The sequence below is a fragment of the Hypanus sabinus genome, chromosome 14 (assembly GCF_030144855.1).
Source record: "Hypanus sabinus isolate sHypSab1 chromosome 14, sHypSab1.hap1, whole genome shotgun sequence".
Taxonomy (NCBI): Eukaryota; Metazoa; Chordata; class Chondrichthyes; order Myliobatiformes; family Dasyatidae; genus Hypanus; species Hypanus sabinus.
In genome coordinates, this window is record NC_082719.1 from 108,421,589 (window position 1) to 108,439,644 (window position 18,056).

At 44.2% G+C, this 18,056-nt stretch overlaps 1 protein-coding gene across 3 annotated transcripts in view; it reads left to right on the plus strand.

Moving 5' to 3' along the window:
* The first annotated feature begins 1,130 nt into the window (after positions 1 to 1,130).
* slc49a3 (solute carrier family 49 member 3) overlaps positions 1,131 to 18,056 on the plus strand; it is a 103,407-nt gene continuing 86,481 nt past the window's right edge. For 2 of the 3 annotated variants that reach the window (XM_059989789.1, XM_059989788.1), the window contains exons 1-2: positions 1,134 to 1,296; positions 17,568 to 17,726. In XM_059989789.1, coding sequence (XP_059845772.1) covers positions 1,189 to 1,296; positions 17,568 to 17,726 — 267 coding nt within the window. In that variant the 5' untranslated portion in view covers positions 1,134 to 1,188. Of the gene's footprint in view, positions 1,297 to 17,567; positions 17,727 to 18,056 lie in introns of all 3 variants that reach the window. The other variant, XM_059989790.1, reaches the window with a different exon arrangement.

The window sequence follows — 18,056 nt, forward strand, 5'->3', positions numbered from 1 at the left end:
AAGGGTTATCACACAAGAAATGTTTGATGGTTCTGGGTCTGTACTCACTGGAATTCAGAAGGATGGGGGGGGGGGGAAATCTCATTGAAATCTTTCGAATGTTGAAAGACCTAGAGTAGATGTGGAAAGGATGTTTCCCAGGGTGGGGGAGTCTAGGACCATAGGGCACAACCTCAGGATACAGGGGCACTCTTTCAAAACAGATGTGGAGAAATTTCTTTAGCAAAGGGTGGTGAATATGTGGAATTTGTTGCCACATGTAGCTGTGGAGGCCAGGTCGTTGGGTGTATTTAAGGCAGAGATTGATAGATTATTGACTGGACATGGCATCAAAGGTTACGGGGAGAAGGCCGGGAACTGGTTGAATGGCGGAGCAGACTCGATGGGTCGGATGGCCAAATTCTGCTCCTATGTCTTATGGTCTAACCCACAAAATACTGGAGGATTTTCCTCCATAGATGCTACCTGACCTGCTGAGTTCCTCCAGAATTTTTGTGTTATTGCTTTTGTTTTTATTTCGTACATTATTACTGTATGAACATTCCAAGGTAGTAGATCGGGCTGTTTATATAAAGGGATTGGTTGCAAAAGTAAATAGATCGCTGCGGCGGGGCGGAACGCCCAGACAGTGTATCGGGTGCAAGTCCGGGAACTGCGTGTAATTGTAGCCGCGAGAGATTGCACTGGCGGATCCGCCTGTGACTCCGGTTCCGCGGTTTCGATTGCACGGGCGGACCAGCCTATTACTCCGGCTCCGATTTTTCGATTGCGCTGACAATCCCATCTTTATCTCCGACTTCGGGTTTTGGATTGTACTGTATATCCCTCCTGGAACTCCGGCTCCAGGTTTTGGATTGCCCTGACCATCCCACTTTGTAACTCCAGCTCCGAGTTTCGGGTTGCACGGTTACCCCGACTCTGAGTTTTCGATTCTGCTGACAGACCCCGCCTGTAACCCAGGCTCCGTGGTTTGGAATGCACTAGCGGTCCAATTGTATTGCCCCGGTTTCGGGTTTTGATTGCGCTGACAGTCCCACATTTTAAATCCAGCCAGGGTTTTGCGCTATTCTATGAAGTACCGCCTTTTGATTGGCTCTCGTCATCCGATGAGGTCATTAGTGGGCTGAGCGGGGACATCGCGGTCCTACTGCGCAGGCGTGGGCGGCGGAGCAGCCGGGAGCGGTGGCGATGGAGGCGAAGACGACGGGGACGGGATCTGGGCTTGGTTACCGCACCTACCGGCGCCGGTGGCTGGTCCTGTTCGCCACCTGTGCCCTCAGCTGTTCCAATGCAATGGTAAGTGAGATGAGAGCGGGGAGTGCCGGCTGCGCTTGTTGGGGGAAGCAGCCGAACTGTCAGCCAGAGATTTGGTCCCCTTCGTTGGTCAGGTCCCTGACTGACCGGGCTATCAATCAGAGATCCGATCTTCCCCTTCCGTGTTTGGCCCGGACTGTGGCTCTTTCCCGGGCCTGGCTACGGACCAGCTGGGCTGCCAGCCGGAGATCCGGTCTTCCCCTTCAAGGACTGGACCCTGGTCGGCTGGGCTGTCAGTCAGCGATCCTGCCCTTTCCTTCGCGGCTCTGGCTCCTGACTGGCCGGGCTATTAGCCGGAGATCAGATCCTCCCCTCTACGGGTCTGGACCCGGACCTGCCAAACTGTCAGCCGGAGAGAAGGCAGGTGTATGGGGTTGAGTGGGATCCGGGATCAGTCATGATGGAAAGGCGGAGTAGATTCGATGGACTGAATGGCCTAATTCTGCTCCTATGTCTTATCATCTTATGATCTAACTATTCCTTTCCCGGGTCTGGACAGGGACAGGCCGGATCCGATGCTCCCCTTCCCGGGTCTGGCACCGGACTGTGCTATCGCAAGAGGTTGGACAAACTTAGGTTGTTTTCTCTGGAGTGGCGGCTGCTGAGGGGAGATCTGATAGAAATTTACTAGATTATGACAGGCATAGAAAGAGTAGGCAGATAGTATCCTTTTACATAGAAACATAGAAAATCTGCAGCACATACAGGCCCTTCGGCCCACAATGCTTGCTGAACATGTGCTTACTTTGGAAATTACCTCTGGTTACCCATAGTGGGGTCTGACCAGGGTCCTATATAGCTGTAACATTACCTCTCAGCTCTTGAACTTAATCCCATGGTTGATGAAGGCCAATGCACTGTATGCTTTCTTAACCACACAGTCAACCTGTGCAGCAGCTTTGAGTGTCCTTTGGACTCATACCCCAAGATCCCTCTGATCCTCCACACTGCCAAAAGTCTTACCATGAATACTATATTCTGCCATCATATTTAACCTACTAAAATGAACCATCTCACACTTAACTGGGTTCAACTCCATCTCATCCCAGTTGTGCTTCCTTTCAATGTCCCACTATAACCTCTGATAGCCCTCCACACTATCCACAACACCTCCAACCTTTGTATCATCAGCAAATTTACTAACCCATCCTTCCACTTACTCATCCAGGTCATTTATAAAAATCACAAAGAGAAGGGGTCCCAGAACAGATCCCTGAGGCACGTCGCTGGTCACCAACCTCCATGCAGAATATGATCTGTCTACAACCACTCTGCCTTCTCTGGGCAAGCCAGTTCTGGATCCACAAAGCAATGTCGCCTTGGATCCCATGCCTTCTTACTTTCTCAATAAGCCTTGCATGGGGTACCTTATCAAGTGCCTTGCTGAAATTCAAATGCACTACATCTACTGCTCTACCTTCATCAATGTGTTTAGTCACATCCTCAAAAAGTTCAATCAAACTTGTAAGGCACAACTTGCCTTTGACAAAGCCATGCTGATTATTCCTAATCATATTATGCCTCTCCAAATGTTCATAAATCTTCCCATTCAGGATCTTCTCCATCAGCTTATCAACCACTGAAGTAAGACTCACTGATCTATAATTTCCTGGACTATCCCTAACTCCTTTCTTGAATAAGGAAACAAAATTTGCAACACTCCAATCCTCTGGGACCTCTTCCATCCCCACTGATGGTGCAAAGATCATTGCCAGAGGCTCAGCAATCTCCTCCCTTACCTCCCACAGTAGCCTGGGGTACATTTTGTCCGGTCCTGGCGACTTATCCAACTTGATACATTCCAAAAGCTCCAGCACATCCTCTTTCTTAATGTTGATATGCTCAAGCTTTTCAGTCCACTGTATGTAATCCCCACAATCGCCAAGATCCTTTTCCATAGTGTCTACTGAAGCAAATTATTCATAAAGTACCTCTGATACCTCCTCCCTTTCCATACAAACTTTCCCACTGTCACACTTGATTGGTCCTATTCTCTCATGTCTTATCCTCTTTACACTTCACATACTTGTAGAATGCCTTACTGTTTTCCTTTATTCTGCTTGCCAAGGCCTTCTCATGGCCCCTTCTGGCTCTCCTAATTTCATTCTTAAGCTCCTTCCTGCCAGCCTTATAATCTTCTAGATCTCTATCATCTAGTTTTTTGAATATTTCATTAGCTTTTCTTTTTTCCTTGACTAGATTTACAACTACCTTTGTACACCACAGTTCCTGTACCCAACCATCCTTTCCCTTTCTGATTGGAATGTACCTATGCAGAACGTCACACAAATATCCCCTGATATTTCAGGGCATGCATTTAAGGTAATTTCAAAGGAGATGTGAGAGGCGAGTTTTTATTACACAGGGAGTGGTGGGTTCTTGGGATGTGCTGCCTGGGGTGATGGTGGAGTCAAACACAGAGACTTTTAAGAGATAGGCACATGAATATGACGAAACTGGAAAGATCTGGACATTTTGTGGGTCATAGAAATGAGTTAAGTTGCTTATGTTGTTACTAATTTAATTGAATCAGCACAACATTGTGGGCCGAAGGGCCTGTAATGTGCTGTAGGTTTCTATAGATCAGCACACAACATTGTGGGCCAAAAGGCTTGTAATGTGCTGTACTGTCCTATGTACTAGACTGGCCCTTCAACCAAACTGATCCGTGGGTTACAAGACCTGCTTCCATGCTGGCTCTTTACAGATCAGATTCAGATTCAGTTTATTGTCATTTAGAAACCACAAATGCAATGCAGTTAAAAAATGAGACAATGTTCCCCCAGAATGATATCACAAAAGCATATGACCAAACAGACTACACCAGAAAATCCACGTAATGTTTGGCAATCCCCAATCCAGAGTCCGGAGAGGCTGCTGCGTATTAATATCGCGCTACTGTCTAGCACGTTTTCTGGAAAGGAGCTCCAAATCCACCAGACAAAAACAAGACCAAAAACTAAAGCTACAAGACCTGCACAAAACCACATAATTACAACATATAATTACAACAGTGCAAACAATAGCATAATTGATAAAAAAAAACAGACTATGGGCACAGTAAAAATTAGTCCAAGATGTTAAAGGACTGTAAATTCAAAAGAAATCACCACAGTTTCCACAAGTCCCCAGGATCCCGACAGACTCGCCATCCCACGCTGACGGCAGAAGGGAATACCCCCGCTGTGGACTTCCAAGGCGCCTCCCGACTCAACCTCGCAGACGCAGCACACAATGGAAGCTCCATCGAAACCAGCCTCGCAGACGCAGCGCACACCGAAAGCAACCTGAGTCCGTCAAACCTCCGAGCCGACAACCATCCCTTCCAGCACAGCTTTTCTGAGCTCCATCCTCTGCCGAGCAAATTAAGATGGCCCCGCCAACGGCCATCGGGCAACGCGACCCCAAGGACTGGGGACCTGTTCTTCCCAGCGGAGACCCGGACCTCACAGCAGCAGCAGCAATGAAGAAGGTCTTTCTGGAATTTCCCGATGTTTCTTCATGCTTCCATGTCTGTTTTCAATCGATTATGGTTACGCACGGCACCCCACTTCACAAATAACAGATAATCAGTTCCGGAGTGGCCGCTGCAAGCTGCATCACGCCGCCACTTTAGATTAACATTTCTAAAGATCCTCAGCGAAGCTGCACAAAACAACCTGTGAAATCAAAGGTCAAGTGCTCATCACTGGAAAGTAGAGGCACTCCTGGAGTTGGGGAGCCAACTCTTCATCAACGGTAAAACTCAGTACTCTCCAGAGTGCTTTTGACTATCTGAGGAAGAGTGCTTAGAAAATGAAGCCCTCAGCTCCACACCAAGCTCATGGTTTATTAGGAATGGGGATGTGCTGATGAGTCGTCACTAGTCCTCTGCAAATCCCTCAGGATCAGGATGACTTGATCTCTGCTGAGACACTTCAGGAGGGATGATTTACAACTACAGCTGTGTAGCCCTTGTGTTATATAGATAGCAGTATTATTGTGGACTAAATGGTGATTACATCATGTATTCTCACCATTGTTTTGGTCTTATTTGCTGGTTCTGTGTTTTGACCAATTTAATACATGTTCACTTTCTCTTCAGTTGTAAGTTTGTTCACTTTTGCTTCAGTTTCATTTCAAATGATAAAAAGGAAGCATTTGCTAAATGTTTGATCAGAAAGCAGAGAATTATGTTGACTCTTGAGGAATGAGTCACATGCATTTCTCAGCTGATGGAATAATGCAGGACCTGCATTTAAAACTCTGATAGACAAAGGACATGCAATGATGTAGAATCCAAGTAGACTGTTGGTATTTGAATTAGTGTCTGTAGTTTAACATTTTTGTCCTATATCGTAACAATTGCCAGCCACCCAGCAACCCCTCCCCCCCCCCCACCAACCCAGCTCTTGCAAAGATTAAACACACTGACACTGTTCAGCCTGGTTGTTTATGGTTGATTTGTAAGTCATCAGGTTGAATTGCTTAATTCAGTCTTTTCTATGCAAAGGAAGTTCTTAGCTAACCGTGCATCTTGCCCACAGGATACACGAGACTTATCAAAGCTACTGTAAATGATTCCTTGTGATACCGATGTCATGTACAAATACCACTTGACTAACAAACTAGTCCAAGTACATTGGGATCCAGTTAGTTGGAACACATCCGAGGCAGTACATTTTGGCCCAGTTAAGCAGCTTGAAGTTTCATAGAAATATTAACATGGTATAAGACAAACTACTGTTTAACTGAGTAACAAATTATGTATTTAAATGAAATACAGAACAAATTATAACACTACCAATACTACTACAGTACTATAAAACCAGTAGTTTTTATTTCTTTTTGAACACAAACACATGCAAATGATGCTATTTAAAAGCTGTACATTCTAAGCACAGTGTAACATCTAACAACCACACAAGTTTTTGTGACTGACACCAGTTGGAAACTATTCAGCAACAGGCTGCTGTCTGAATTAAGCAACATGGTGTCCCAAATAAACTCGGGGAATTCTGTCTATTTTCTCGATTAGTTTTTGTTCTTTAAGAGTTGTCCAAAATAAGCGACTATTACCCTCTGGCTTCTCCCACAAACTCAATTTACTACCTCATCCTGAATGCCAAGAGACTGAATCTTCTTGACCAGCCTCCTGTGCGGGACCTTGTCAAATGCCTTAATGAAGTCCATGTGGACAGCATCCACTATCTCGAAAAACTATAAGATTGGTTTCTTCAGGACCTTCCATGCACAAAGCCATACTGACTATCCTTAATCAGTCTATGTCTATCCAAATACTTGTATACCTGGTCCCTTAGGATACCTTCCAATAACTTTCCCTCAGCTGATGTCCGACTCACCAGCCTGTAATTCCTGTTTCAGTTCAGATACTTTTTTAAACAGCAGAATAAAGTTGGCTTTCTTCCAATCCACTGGTACCTCTCCTGTCGCTAAGGATGTTTTAAATATATGTGCTAGGGTCCAGGCAATTTCTGCAATTGCCTCCTGTTGGGTCAAAGGGAACAGTTTGTCAGGCCCTGGGGATTTGCCTCAGGGTAGCAAACACTTCCTCTTCTGTAATCTGTACAGGATCCATGAAGTTGATGCTGCTTTACCCCACTTGTATAGACTCTGTAACCATCTCCCAAGTAAATACAGATGAAATGAGTGCTTTTAAAATCTGCCCCATTTGTTTTGGCTCCATCATTTCATAGCTTGTCACACTGGACAGACATTCACTCTAGTGTTGTTTCGTTGATGTCAGTGTCAGCTAAATCAGGTGAAAGTGGGCAGTTGCGCAAAATGTGTTCAATGTTCTGTGCCCTTTCACCACACTCACAGGATTCACTGGTCTTTAAACCCCACTTCGCCATATTGTCTCCTGTCCTACAAACTCCCGCTCTCATTCTGTTGAGAGTGCACCACTTCCGTCTGTCAAGCATTGCCCCGTCTGGCAACATTTTGTGGTTTCTTGCACTGTATTGTTTGGTGGGATTTGGCTCCATAATGGATTACTATTCCGATCTTCCAGAAGACCAATTTTGCTCCTTGCAATCCTTTTGCTCTTAACCTATCTGTAGAATCCCTTAGGCTACTCTTTCTAATTTCCTTGTTTCTACTTGCTTATACCTGCAATGCACTTCCTTTTTTCCCTTAACCAGGGCCTCAAGATCTCATGAAAACTAAAGTTCCCTACTGTTGTATCTTTACCTTTTATTCTGACAGGCACATACAAGCTGTGTACTCTCAAAAATGTTTTTCCAAGTACTCCTTTGCCAGAAAACAACTTGTTCCAATGCTCACTTTTAAGATCATTTCTGATACTATCAAAATTGATCTTTCTCTAATTCAGAATCTCAACCCGAGGACCAGACATATCTATTTTGCATAGCTACTTTGAAACTATTTACTTTGCATAGTTACTTTGTGATCACTAGTTGCAGTGTTCCTCTACACAAACTTCTGTCACCTGCCCTATCTCATTCCCTAAAATCAGATCCAGCATTGCACACTCTCTCATTGGGAGGTTTCCAGAACGCATTTGACAAAATCTATCCCACCTTGTCCTTTGACATTACAGGATTCCCAGTCCCTATGTGGAAAGGTAAAAATCGCCAACTATAACAACCTTATGTTTCTCACTACAATCTGTTGATTCTGGACTTTGTTTGAGGTCTTATCAACATCTGTCTCCACAATTTCTTCACTAACTGTCCGGGCACTCTGGTTTCCAACCAACCGCCACCCCCACCACAACTGTAATTTAAACTGTGCAGCATTAACAAACCTTCTCACTAGGCTGTTGGTCCCCCTTCAGTTCAGGTGCAAACCATCTCTTCTGTACAGGTCCCCCTTCGCTGGAAGAGAGCCCAATGTTCCAAAAATCTTATGTCCTCCCATCTACACCAACTTCTTAGTCAATTGTTAATCTGTATATTCTTCATAGTTCTGGCCTCACGAGCACATGGCATGGCTAGCGGTCCTGAAATCACAACCCTGGAGGTTCTGCTCTTAAATTTGGCACCTAACTCCCTGAACTCCCAATGCAGAACCTCATCTCTCTTCCTACCCATGTTATTGGTACCTGCATGGACCATGACCTCTCACCCTCTCACTTACGATTTCTGAGGACTCAATCTGAGATGTCTCAGACCCTGGCACCCTGGAGGCAACATACCATCCGAGAATCTCGCTCTTGCCCACAGAACCTCCTTTCTGTTTCCTAGACTGACAAATCCCCCATCGCCACAGTGTGCCTCTTCTCTGCCTTTCCCTTCTGAGTCACAGAGTCAGACTCAGTGCTAGAGACCCGACTGCTGTGACTTTGTGACTTTCCTCTGTTAGGTTCCCCCCACCGCCCGTACCCAAAGTGATATACATGTTGTTGAGGGGATGACCACAGAGATACTCTACACTGGCTCCTTAACCTCTTTCCCTTCCTGACTGTCACCCAGTTTCCTGTGCACAACACCTTGGGTGTAACTACCTCTCTCTATGTCCTATCTATCACCCCGCAGGGCCTCCTAAATGATCTGGAGTTCATCCAGTTCCAGCTCCATCTCCTTAACACAGAATGTTAAAAGCTGCATCTGGGTTCACTTCTCACAGTTGTAGTCATCAGGGACACTGGAGGTCTCCCTACCTTACCAGATCCCATGAAAGTAACATTCAACTATCCTGCCTGGCATCTCTACTGTCCTGACTGAGCAGATATAAAAAAGGAAGGGGGAATAAAATAAACTTTAGCTAGAGCTTTTCTTTCTCTGACTGAAGCCTTGAGCATCTAAATCCTGAAGATTACCTTTAATTTGCTCTTGCTAATCAATCCCAAATGTGGGTTGGTTGCTGGTGAGAGCTCAATTACTGCTTCCCATTATTGTTAACACAAACTAGTATGCCTAATCTCTCATCACAGACATTCTCTCCCCCCCACCCAGAGATCTGTCTGATAAGCTTCCCATAGCCTCCCAAATTTGTATCTTGAACTAGTCTCAACCAAAGTGATTAGAAGGGATCCAGGTTGACATTTTTGGACTTGTAGAAGCTGTTTGAGAGAATATTAGAACAAGTCTGTGGCTTTTGAAGTGATCTTTTGGCACCGTTGAACGATTAGTTAGCATGAGTTGGGGTCATTTTCATGTTGGTGACCAATGGGATACCTTTGGGAACAGTGTTTAGACATGACTGTCCACAGCATGTGCATAAATTGGTAAGACAGTGAATGCATGGTAGGCAATCCTTCAGACACAAATAAGTGAGAAGACAAGTTGTGATGTACAAGGCTGTAGTTCTGAGATTGTTTAATGAGTGAGCAGCAATTTGTTAAGTAGTGTGTTGTGTGAGAAATGTAGAAACTTAGTGTACAGGCACAGACACACACACACAGCAGGTAATGGAGAAAGCTAAAGGAATTTTGTCTTTATTTCATGTTTCCTTAAGTACATAGTCTTGTTGCAATTGTGTGAGCCAGAAGTGATGTCACATCTGAAATAGTGAATACTTGAGGTTCCCTTATTTATAATGAAAGATATGTTTTCCATGCAGGCAAGTTGGTACAAAGTCCTTGGATGTGGAGGTGTTGTCCTACATGGAACTCTACTTAATGCAATAAAACAATTAGAAGTGATCTTATTGAAAGAGGATTGTTGAGGGATGGTCTGGGTAAATGCTGAGAGGATGTCTCTTCTGAGAGAGCCCGAAAACAGAGGACATGCTCTCAGAATAAGGGGCACCCATTTAAGATTGAGATGAAATATTTCTTATGAAATTGGAAGTCTTTTGCACAGAATCGTGGGGGGGAGAGTCCATGGATATATCTCTAAACGGTGAGGGGATTTGGGAATATGGGAAAATTACTTCAACAATTTTGTTCGGCCATCCCAAGCCACAGGCAAGGTCCTGGAGGATGGCGAGTATCTAATGGTGTTCAAGAAGGGAACCAGGGATAATCCTGGAAACTATAGACCAGTAAGTCTCACACCAGTGGTAGGGAAGTTACTGGAGCTAATTCTTAGGAATAGGGTTTATGAGCATTTTGAAAATCATGGCTAATCAGTGAGAGGGAGTGTAATGTTGAATCAGGTTTGCAGGTCTTGCAAGTGAGACAGAAAGCACTGGATATATTCATCATTTATTTACAAACAGTAAAAACTGAACCAAACATTCATGTTCTCTATTTATAGATAATACAAAGCTGAATATTTAATGAACATACTTAGTTAAAAATGTGCGCAGAGCATATTATGAGACCATAGGAGCAGAATTAGGCCATTCAGCCCGCCTGCTCTGAGTCTGCTCTGCCATTCCATCATGGCTGATCCCGGATCCCACTCAACCCCATACACCTGCCTGGTTGCCATATTCTTTGATACCCTGACCAGTCAGAAAACTATCAACTTCTGCCTTAAATACACCCGCGGACTTGGCCTCCACAGCTATTTATGGCAGAGCATTCCACAGATTCACCACTCTCTGGCTAAAACAATTCCTCCTTACCTCAGGTCTAAAAAGTCATCCCTCAGTCTTGAGGCTGAGACCTCTAGTTCTGGATATCCTCACCATAGGAAACATCCTCTCCATATCCACCTTATCTAGTCCTTTAAACATTCAGTAGATCTCAAAAAGATCCCCATGCATTCTTCTAAATTCCAGTGAGTACAGGCCCAAAGCTGCCAAACACTCCTCATAGGTTAACCCCATTTATTCCCAGAATCATCCTTGTAAACCTCCTCTGGACAGTCTCCAATGACAATACATCCTTACTGAGATAAGGGGCTAAAAACTGTTGTCAATACTCCGAAGTGCAGCCTGAGTAGTGTCTTATAAAGGCTCAGCATTATCTCCTTGCTTTTATACTCTATTCCCCTTGAAATAGATGTCAACATTGCATTTGCCACCTTTACCACAGACTCAATCTGTAAATTAACCTTCTGGGAGTCTTACATGTGGACTCCCAAGTTCCCCTGCACCTTTGATGTTTGAACTTTCTCCCAATTTAGATAATAGTCTGCACTATTGTTCCTTTTACCAAAATACATTTTCATACATTTCCCAGCACTGTATTCCATTTGCCACTTTTTTTTGCCCATTCTTCCAATTTGTCTAAGTCCTGCTGCAATCACATTGCTTCCTCAGCACTACTTACTCCGTCAGCTATCCTTGTCTCATCTGCAAACTTTGCCACAAAGCTATCAATTCCATTATCCAAATCATTCACAAACAATGTGAAAAGCAGTGGTCCCAGTACAGACCCCTGAGGAACACCACTGGTTACTGGCAGCCAACCAGGAAAGGCTCACTTGCTGCCTCCTGCCTGTCAGCCATTCCTCTATCCATGCCAGTATTTTTCCTGTAACAACATAGGATTTTATCTTGTTAAGCAGTCTCATGTGTGGCACCTTATCAGTGCCTTCCCAATCACCTTGCCTTAAACAAAGGAAGAAGAGAGCAAGCCTTGTGTTATTTTGTTAACATGTGTTATTTTATTTACCCAGGATATTTGAAACTTGACGGCAGGTGACTATCCAATGGGAAAAGCAGCTGCAATTTCTAAACTAACCAATTACAATGGAAACAACTTCGGACAATCAGAGTAAGGCACATCCCCACAGGATAGGGAGCATGGCTTTGTGCAGGGCAAGGCTTGTCTTGCTGGCTCAAATGAGGCTTTTGATGGGGTGACGAGGGTGATTGATGAAGGTAGAGCTGTGATGTTGTCTACGTGGATTTTAGTAAGGTATTTGACAAGGTTCCTCATGGAAGGATCATCCAGTCTGTGAGAAGTGGTCGAAGGGACTCATTCTAGCTGGAGTTGTGGGATTAGTGATGGTCTCCAAGGATCTTACTGGGACCCCTGCTGTTTGTGATTTCTCCAAATGACCTGGATGAAAATGTAGAAGGATGGGTTAGTAGATGTGTAGATGATTCAAAGATTGGTGGTGTGGATAGCATAGAAGACTGGCAAAGAATACAGCAGGATATAAATCAGCTGCAGATAAGAGTGGAAAAATAGCAGATGGAGTTTAACCCAGCCAAATGTGAAGTGTTGCACCTTGGGAGGTCAAAGGTAAACAGGCAGTGTACTGCTAAGGGCAAAACCCATGACAGTGTAGATGAGCAGAGAGATCTTGGGGTCCAAGTTCACAGGTCCCTGAAAGTAGCGAACCATGTTGATAGGGTGGTTAAGAAGGCATAAGACATGCTTGTCTTTATCAGTTGACATTCAATTAAAAAGTCAGTAAGTTATGTTGCAGTGTTATCAAACTCCAGTTTGGCCGCATCTGAAGTATTGCATATAGTACTGGTCGCCCCGTTATAGGAAGGATGTTTGAGTGCAGAAGAGATTTCCCAGGATGTTGCCTGGATTCAAGAGTATGAGCTATATGGTACTCCTGTTACTAATAAAGTGGCCACTGAGAATATTTTTGTTTTCTGTTTTGAACCCACCCTTTATCCACCCCAGTATATAATTTATAATCTCATGCCCCAATTCTGTGTAATAACCTTGGTGTGGCTTCTTATCGAGGCGCTCCTGTGAAGTACCACATTCACTGATTGTGCTTTATTGTTTCTGCCTGTTAGAGCAAAGATCCTGTGGATGTGTCTGACAGTGTGCCTTTCGTAAGTCCTCGTCGACTCTGCCCAACCCCATCATTATTTTCCAGGGGCCTGTCACTGCTTCCTTATTACAGATTCAACATTTCCCCATCAATGTCGGGCTAATTCATGAATATTCTATCTCCCTTCAGTCTTTAAATAATGCTGAAATATACTTTGCTTCCTAGTCTGTGAAAATATTATTATTAGCAAATTGCACATACCTGTTTGATGAAGGAATACAGACCTTGTGTATTCAGATAGCATTAGATTGGCATGGACATATCAGACATTGTGGGCCAAATGGCATGTTCCCATGCTGTACTGTTCTGTTCTGCTTGTAACTGGTGAATTATTGATGTCGGTAATGTAGACCTAGCAGTGGATTACCCTGCTACCACTAGGTCTCTTCACTTGAACAGTGAGCTGTTTAGTGTTACTGTACAGTTTACTGTTTATCTGCACTACACACATCACATGCATTTTGAATTATATTTTATTAACTTATTTGTGGTTATATTTCGTTTTATGTGGCGTGTGTGATGTATGTATTTTGGCTGCACTGTGGTCTGGAAGAATGTTGCTTCATTTGGTTGTATATATGTACAGTCAGATGACCATAAATTTCAAGTTCAGGTTTAATGTCATCCAGCCTTGCATGAATGTCCATGAATAATACAGACAAACGAAACATTGTTACTCCAGGGCTAAGCTGCATAACACAGTATCAACAATCATACACAGCATACGGTACATATAACACATATAAGATAGCAGTAAACATACAGTCACACAAGAAAATCTATAGCTGAGTGACATGTCCGGTATATTAATGAGTGTCATCGACAAGAATAAGCAGTTCAGAGCAGTCCACAGCTGAAAGTACGTAGGCATGCAACCTGGCTGTCATTCCACTGACTGACCACTAGAGGACAACAACTAAAGGTGGAACTGCTTGTCATTCCCCAACCCAGTATGGACACCGTGCTACACCCAGCACCTCTGTGCACTGACCCCAATGCTAGGCAGTAATACGGTCCACACCAAGTCGTGCTCTGCCAACGAGCAGTTTGCTGATGGGGTAAACCTGCAATACTTAATGTCCAACATTATTTTGCGATTGGAAAAGTGATGTTTAAAAAAGACAAAAACACCTCTGGTCGGCCCCCAAGGGTCGGCTGCATCCAAAAGTGCTGCCGTATTACCAGAAGTCTTGTACACAACATGATTGAGAAATGAGTCTTTGAGCAGTCATCGGGGAGAAACATGTCAGGTGGAAATGATAAATTCGTGTACTGAAGTGCAATAAAAAACCTGTCTTACATACTGTTCATACAGATTAATTCATTACACAGTGCATTGAATAGAAGGTAAAACAATAGGAGAGTGAACACTGCAGGGCTGCACCAGCGGGAGGGGCTAGCCCCTAGCCCAGCACGACTCCAGCACGTCCATGCCCAGCAGAGGCCTCTGCCCTCTCTGTTGGGTGACTGCAGTCAGTCTGTGCATCCAAGGCAACCTCGCTGCCGAGGCCTAGTCCCTGCCACAACTGAGATAACACAGCTTCCCTGCTGCCAGTCTCTCCAATGAGCGACAAACTGAACTGCAGTATTCTATGTTACCAATATCAAACAGGGTGTATCAATAACAACACCTAATACAATTACGCTCTCTGTTTCTTGGATTGCATGCCGAATTGACACAATAGTACACAACAATGGTATGCAAGTCCAGCTCCATTGCTATCAAGCAACTTGCTGATGGGATAGACCAGCAGTACTTGATGTTCTTAGTATCCAGCAGTGATTTCTGATTGTAAGACAAGATGTACAAGCTGCATCTGAGCATGCTGCCATCTTACTGGAACTTGTCCCCACAGTACACACTTACTCAGTTACCTAGTTTAAGTCCCGTTGCTGACCTGGTTTCACTTAGTCATCACCTATACACTACCCAGGTCTCTTATTCCCAAGCAGATCCATTCCCCCCCCCCCCACCCCACCCTATTGATTCCACTCTTCACTGTCCTTAGCAGAGCCTTCTATTTGCACCTATCACTTTCTGACCTCTGTCTCTCACTCCTCCACCCATCTCCATCTGTCCATCATCTCATTCTCCCACCCCCCCCTCCTCTGCTCCACCTGTTTCCCTACTCACCTGGTTCCACCTCTCACCTCCTAGTCCATGCCCAGCCCCACTTGCCTCCACCCTCCCCTCCTCCACCTATCTCCCTACTCACCTGGTTCCATCTGACCACCTGGGTGTCCTATTCCCAAGCAAGTCCATCCCCCCATTGATACCACTCTTCACCAACCTCAGCATGGCCTTCTGTTTGCACATATCACTTTCTGGCCTCTGTCTCTCTTCCTCCATCCATCTTCCCTTCCTCCACCTGTCTCGCTCTCCTTCCTCCCCTCCTCCACCTGACTTTCTACTCATCTGGTTCTACCTCTCACCTCTCAGCCCCCTCCTTCGCCCCTTTACAGTGACTATCACTCCTCTAAGTCCTGAATCAGGACTGCACGATCTCCTTTTCCCTCCTGCTCAACTCGACCAGCTAAATTCTCCAGCAGCTCGTAGCTCCAGGTTGTAGTATCTGCAGGCTCTTGTCCATAAGTAGGAGCAGAATTAGGCCATCAGGCCCATTGAGTCTGCTCCACCATTTAGTCATGGCTGATCCTTTTTTTTCTCTCTCTTCCTCAACACCAGTTCCCAGCCTTCTCCCTGTAATCTTTGATTCCATGTCTGGATCCTACCTCTTTACTCAGCACTACCTGCCCCCTATCAATCTTTGTATCATTCTGCAAACTTGACAACAAAGCCATCTATTCCATCTAAAGCATTTATATACAGCATAAAAAGAAGTCTCAACACTGACCTCTATGGTACACCACTAGTCACTGGCAGCCAACCAAAAAGGATCCTTTTATTCCCACTCACTGCCTCCTACCAATCAGCCAATGCTCTAACCATGTTAGTATCTTCCACAGTGAAGACTGATGCAAAATACTCATTTAGTTCATCAGCCATCTCCTTGCCCCCATTATTACTTCTCCTGCCTCATTTTCTAACTATCCTTTATCCATTCTCATTTCTCTTTTATTTTTAACATACTTGAAAAAGCTTTTACTATCCACTTTGATGCTGTTTTCTAGCTTGCTTTCATATTTCAGCTTTTCCTTCCAAATGATTCTTTTAGTTGTTTTCTGTAGGTTTTTAAAAGCTTCCCTGCTTCTCTATCTTCCTGCTAATTTTTGCTTTGTTGTATACCCTCCCTTTGGTTTTTATATTAGCTTTGACTTCCCTTGTCAGCAACAGTTGTGCTATTTTGCCGTTTGAGTCCATCTTCATTTTTGGAATACGTATGTCCTGCACCTTCCTCATTTTTCCCAGAAACACACGCCATTGCTGCTCTGCTGACATCCCTGCCAGCAGCTCCTTCCAATTTACTTTGGCCAACTCCTCTCACATACCACTGTAATTTCCCTTACTCCACTGAAATACTGCTACATCAGACTTTACTTTCTCCCTATCAAATTTCAAGTTGAACACAATCATATTGTGATCACTGGATCCTAAGGGTTCTTTTACCTTAAGCTCCCTCATCGCCTCCGGTTCATTATATAACACCTAATCCAGTATAGCTGATCCCCTAATAGGCTCAATGTCAAACTGCTCTAAAAAGCCATCTCTTAGGCATTCAACAAACTCACTCTCTTGAGATCCATTACCAACCCGAATTTCCCAATCGACCTGCCTGTTAAAATCGCCCATGACCACCATAACATTGTCCTTTTGACTCGCCTTTTCTATTTCCTGTTGTAATACGTAGTCATCCTCCCAGCTACTGTTGGGTGGCCTGTATATAACTGTCATCAATGTCCTTTTACTCTTGGAGTTTTTTAACTCAACCCACAAGGATTCAACATCTTCCAATCCTATGTCACATCTTTCCACTAATTTGATGCCATTCTTTACCAGCAGAGCCATGCCACCCCCTCTGTCTACCTTCCTATCTCACTGAAATAATGTGTAACCTTGGACATTCAGCTCCCAACAACAACCATCCTTTGGCCAGGATTCAGTGAAGTTCATTTTATGCGGAGTATGACTGGCTGAATGAAACTGGTTGAACTTAGAGTTTATGATGAGAGGGTGGAGACGTTGATTAGTTGGATCGCTCTTGCCTGGAACTGTTGTGAACTCAGTGGGTTATAAAGTTTATTTTTATATGTTGAAACATACAATGAAGTGCATTGTTTCCATCAAATCAAATCAGTGAGAATTGTGTTGGGCAGCCCACAAGTGTTGATACACTTTTGGGCTCAACATAGCTTGCCAACAACTCTCTAACAGATCTGTACCTCTTTGGAATATGGTGGGAGCATTCAGCGGAAACCCATACGGTCACAGGGAGAATGTAGAAACTCCTTACAAACAGAGATGGGAACTGACACCCAATTGGTGATTGCTAGGGCTGTAAAGTGTTGCACTAACCATTCCGGCCATTACCATGCAGGCTAGGTAGCAACTTCTGTGCCCAGTGTAATGCTTCCTGGTGTTAATTGAAAGGAATTGTGTTAATGTTGTACTATAAATTGTATGTTAATCATGGTAATGGTACGGTTATTAGTTGTGAAAACTCTTTCCACTTTGACCCATTTTGTTGGTTCCAGTGTTGGTTGACGTTTGCCCCAGTCGCAGATCAGACTGCCCGCTATTTCCACATATCCATGGACCAGGTCAATTGGTTATCCATGGTCTACCTTGTTGTCGGAATTCCATTCGGCTTTGGGTCTACATGGATACTGGACACACTTGGACTTAAAACTTCAGTAAGTTTAACTGTAACTAAATTTATGTTTGTTTAGACAGTTTTGAGAAGCCTGCCAAAGTAGTTGCACTCTATCTTCAGTAGATGACTGGCATCAGATTAACAATAATGGCTTACTTTATTTCCTCAGCTGCTCCTGCTAAATTTTATAGGGTTGTTATTTGCTGTTATTTAGAAATACAGCACGGTAACAGACTTTTCTAGCACAATGAGCACATGCAACCCAGTTACATCAGTGTGACCAATTAACTGATGAACCCTTATGTCTTTGTAATGTGGGAGGAATGCGGAGCAGCCTAGGTGGGTTGAAGGGCCTGTATCTGTGATTCTC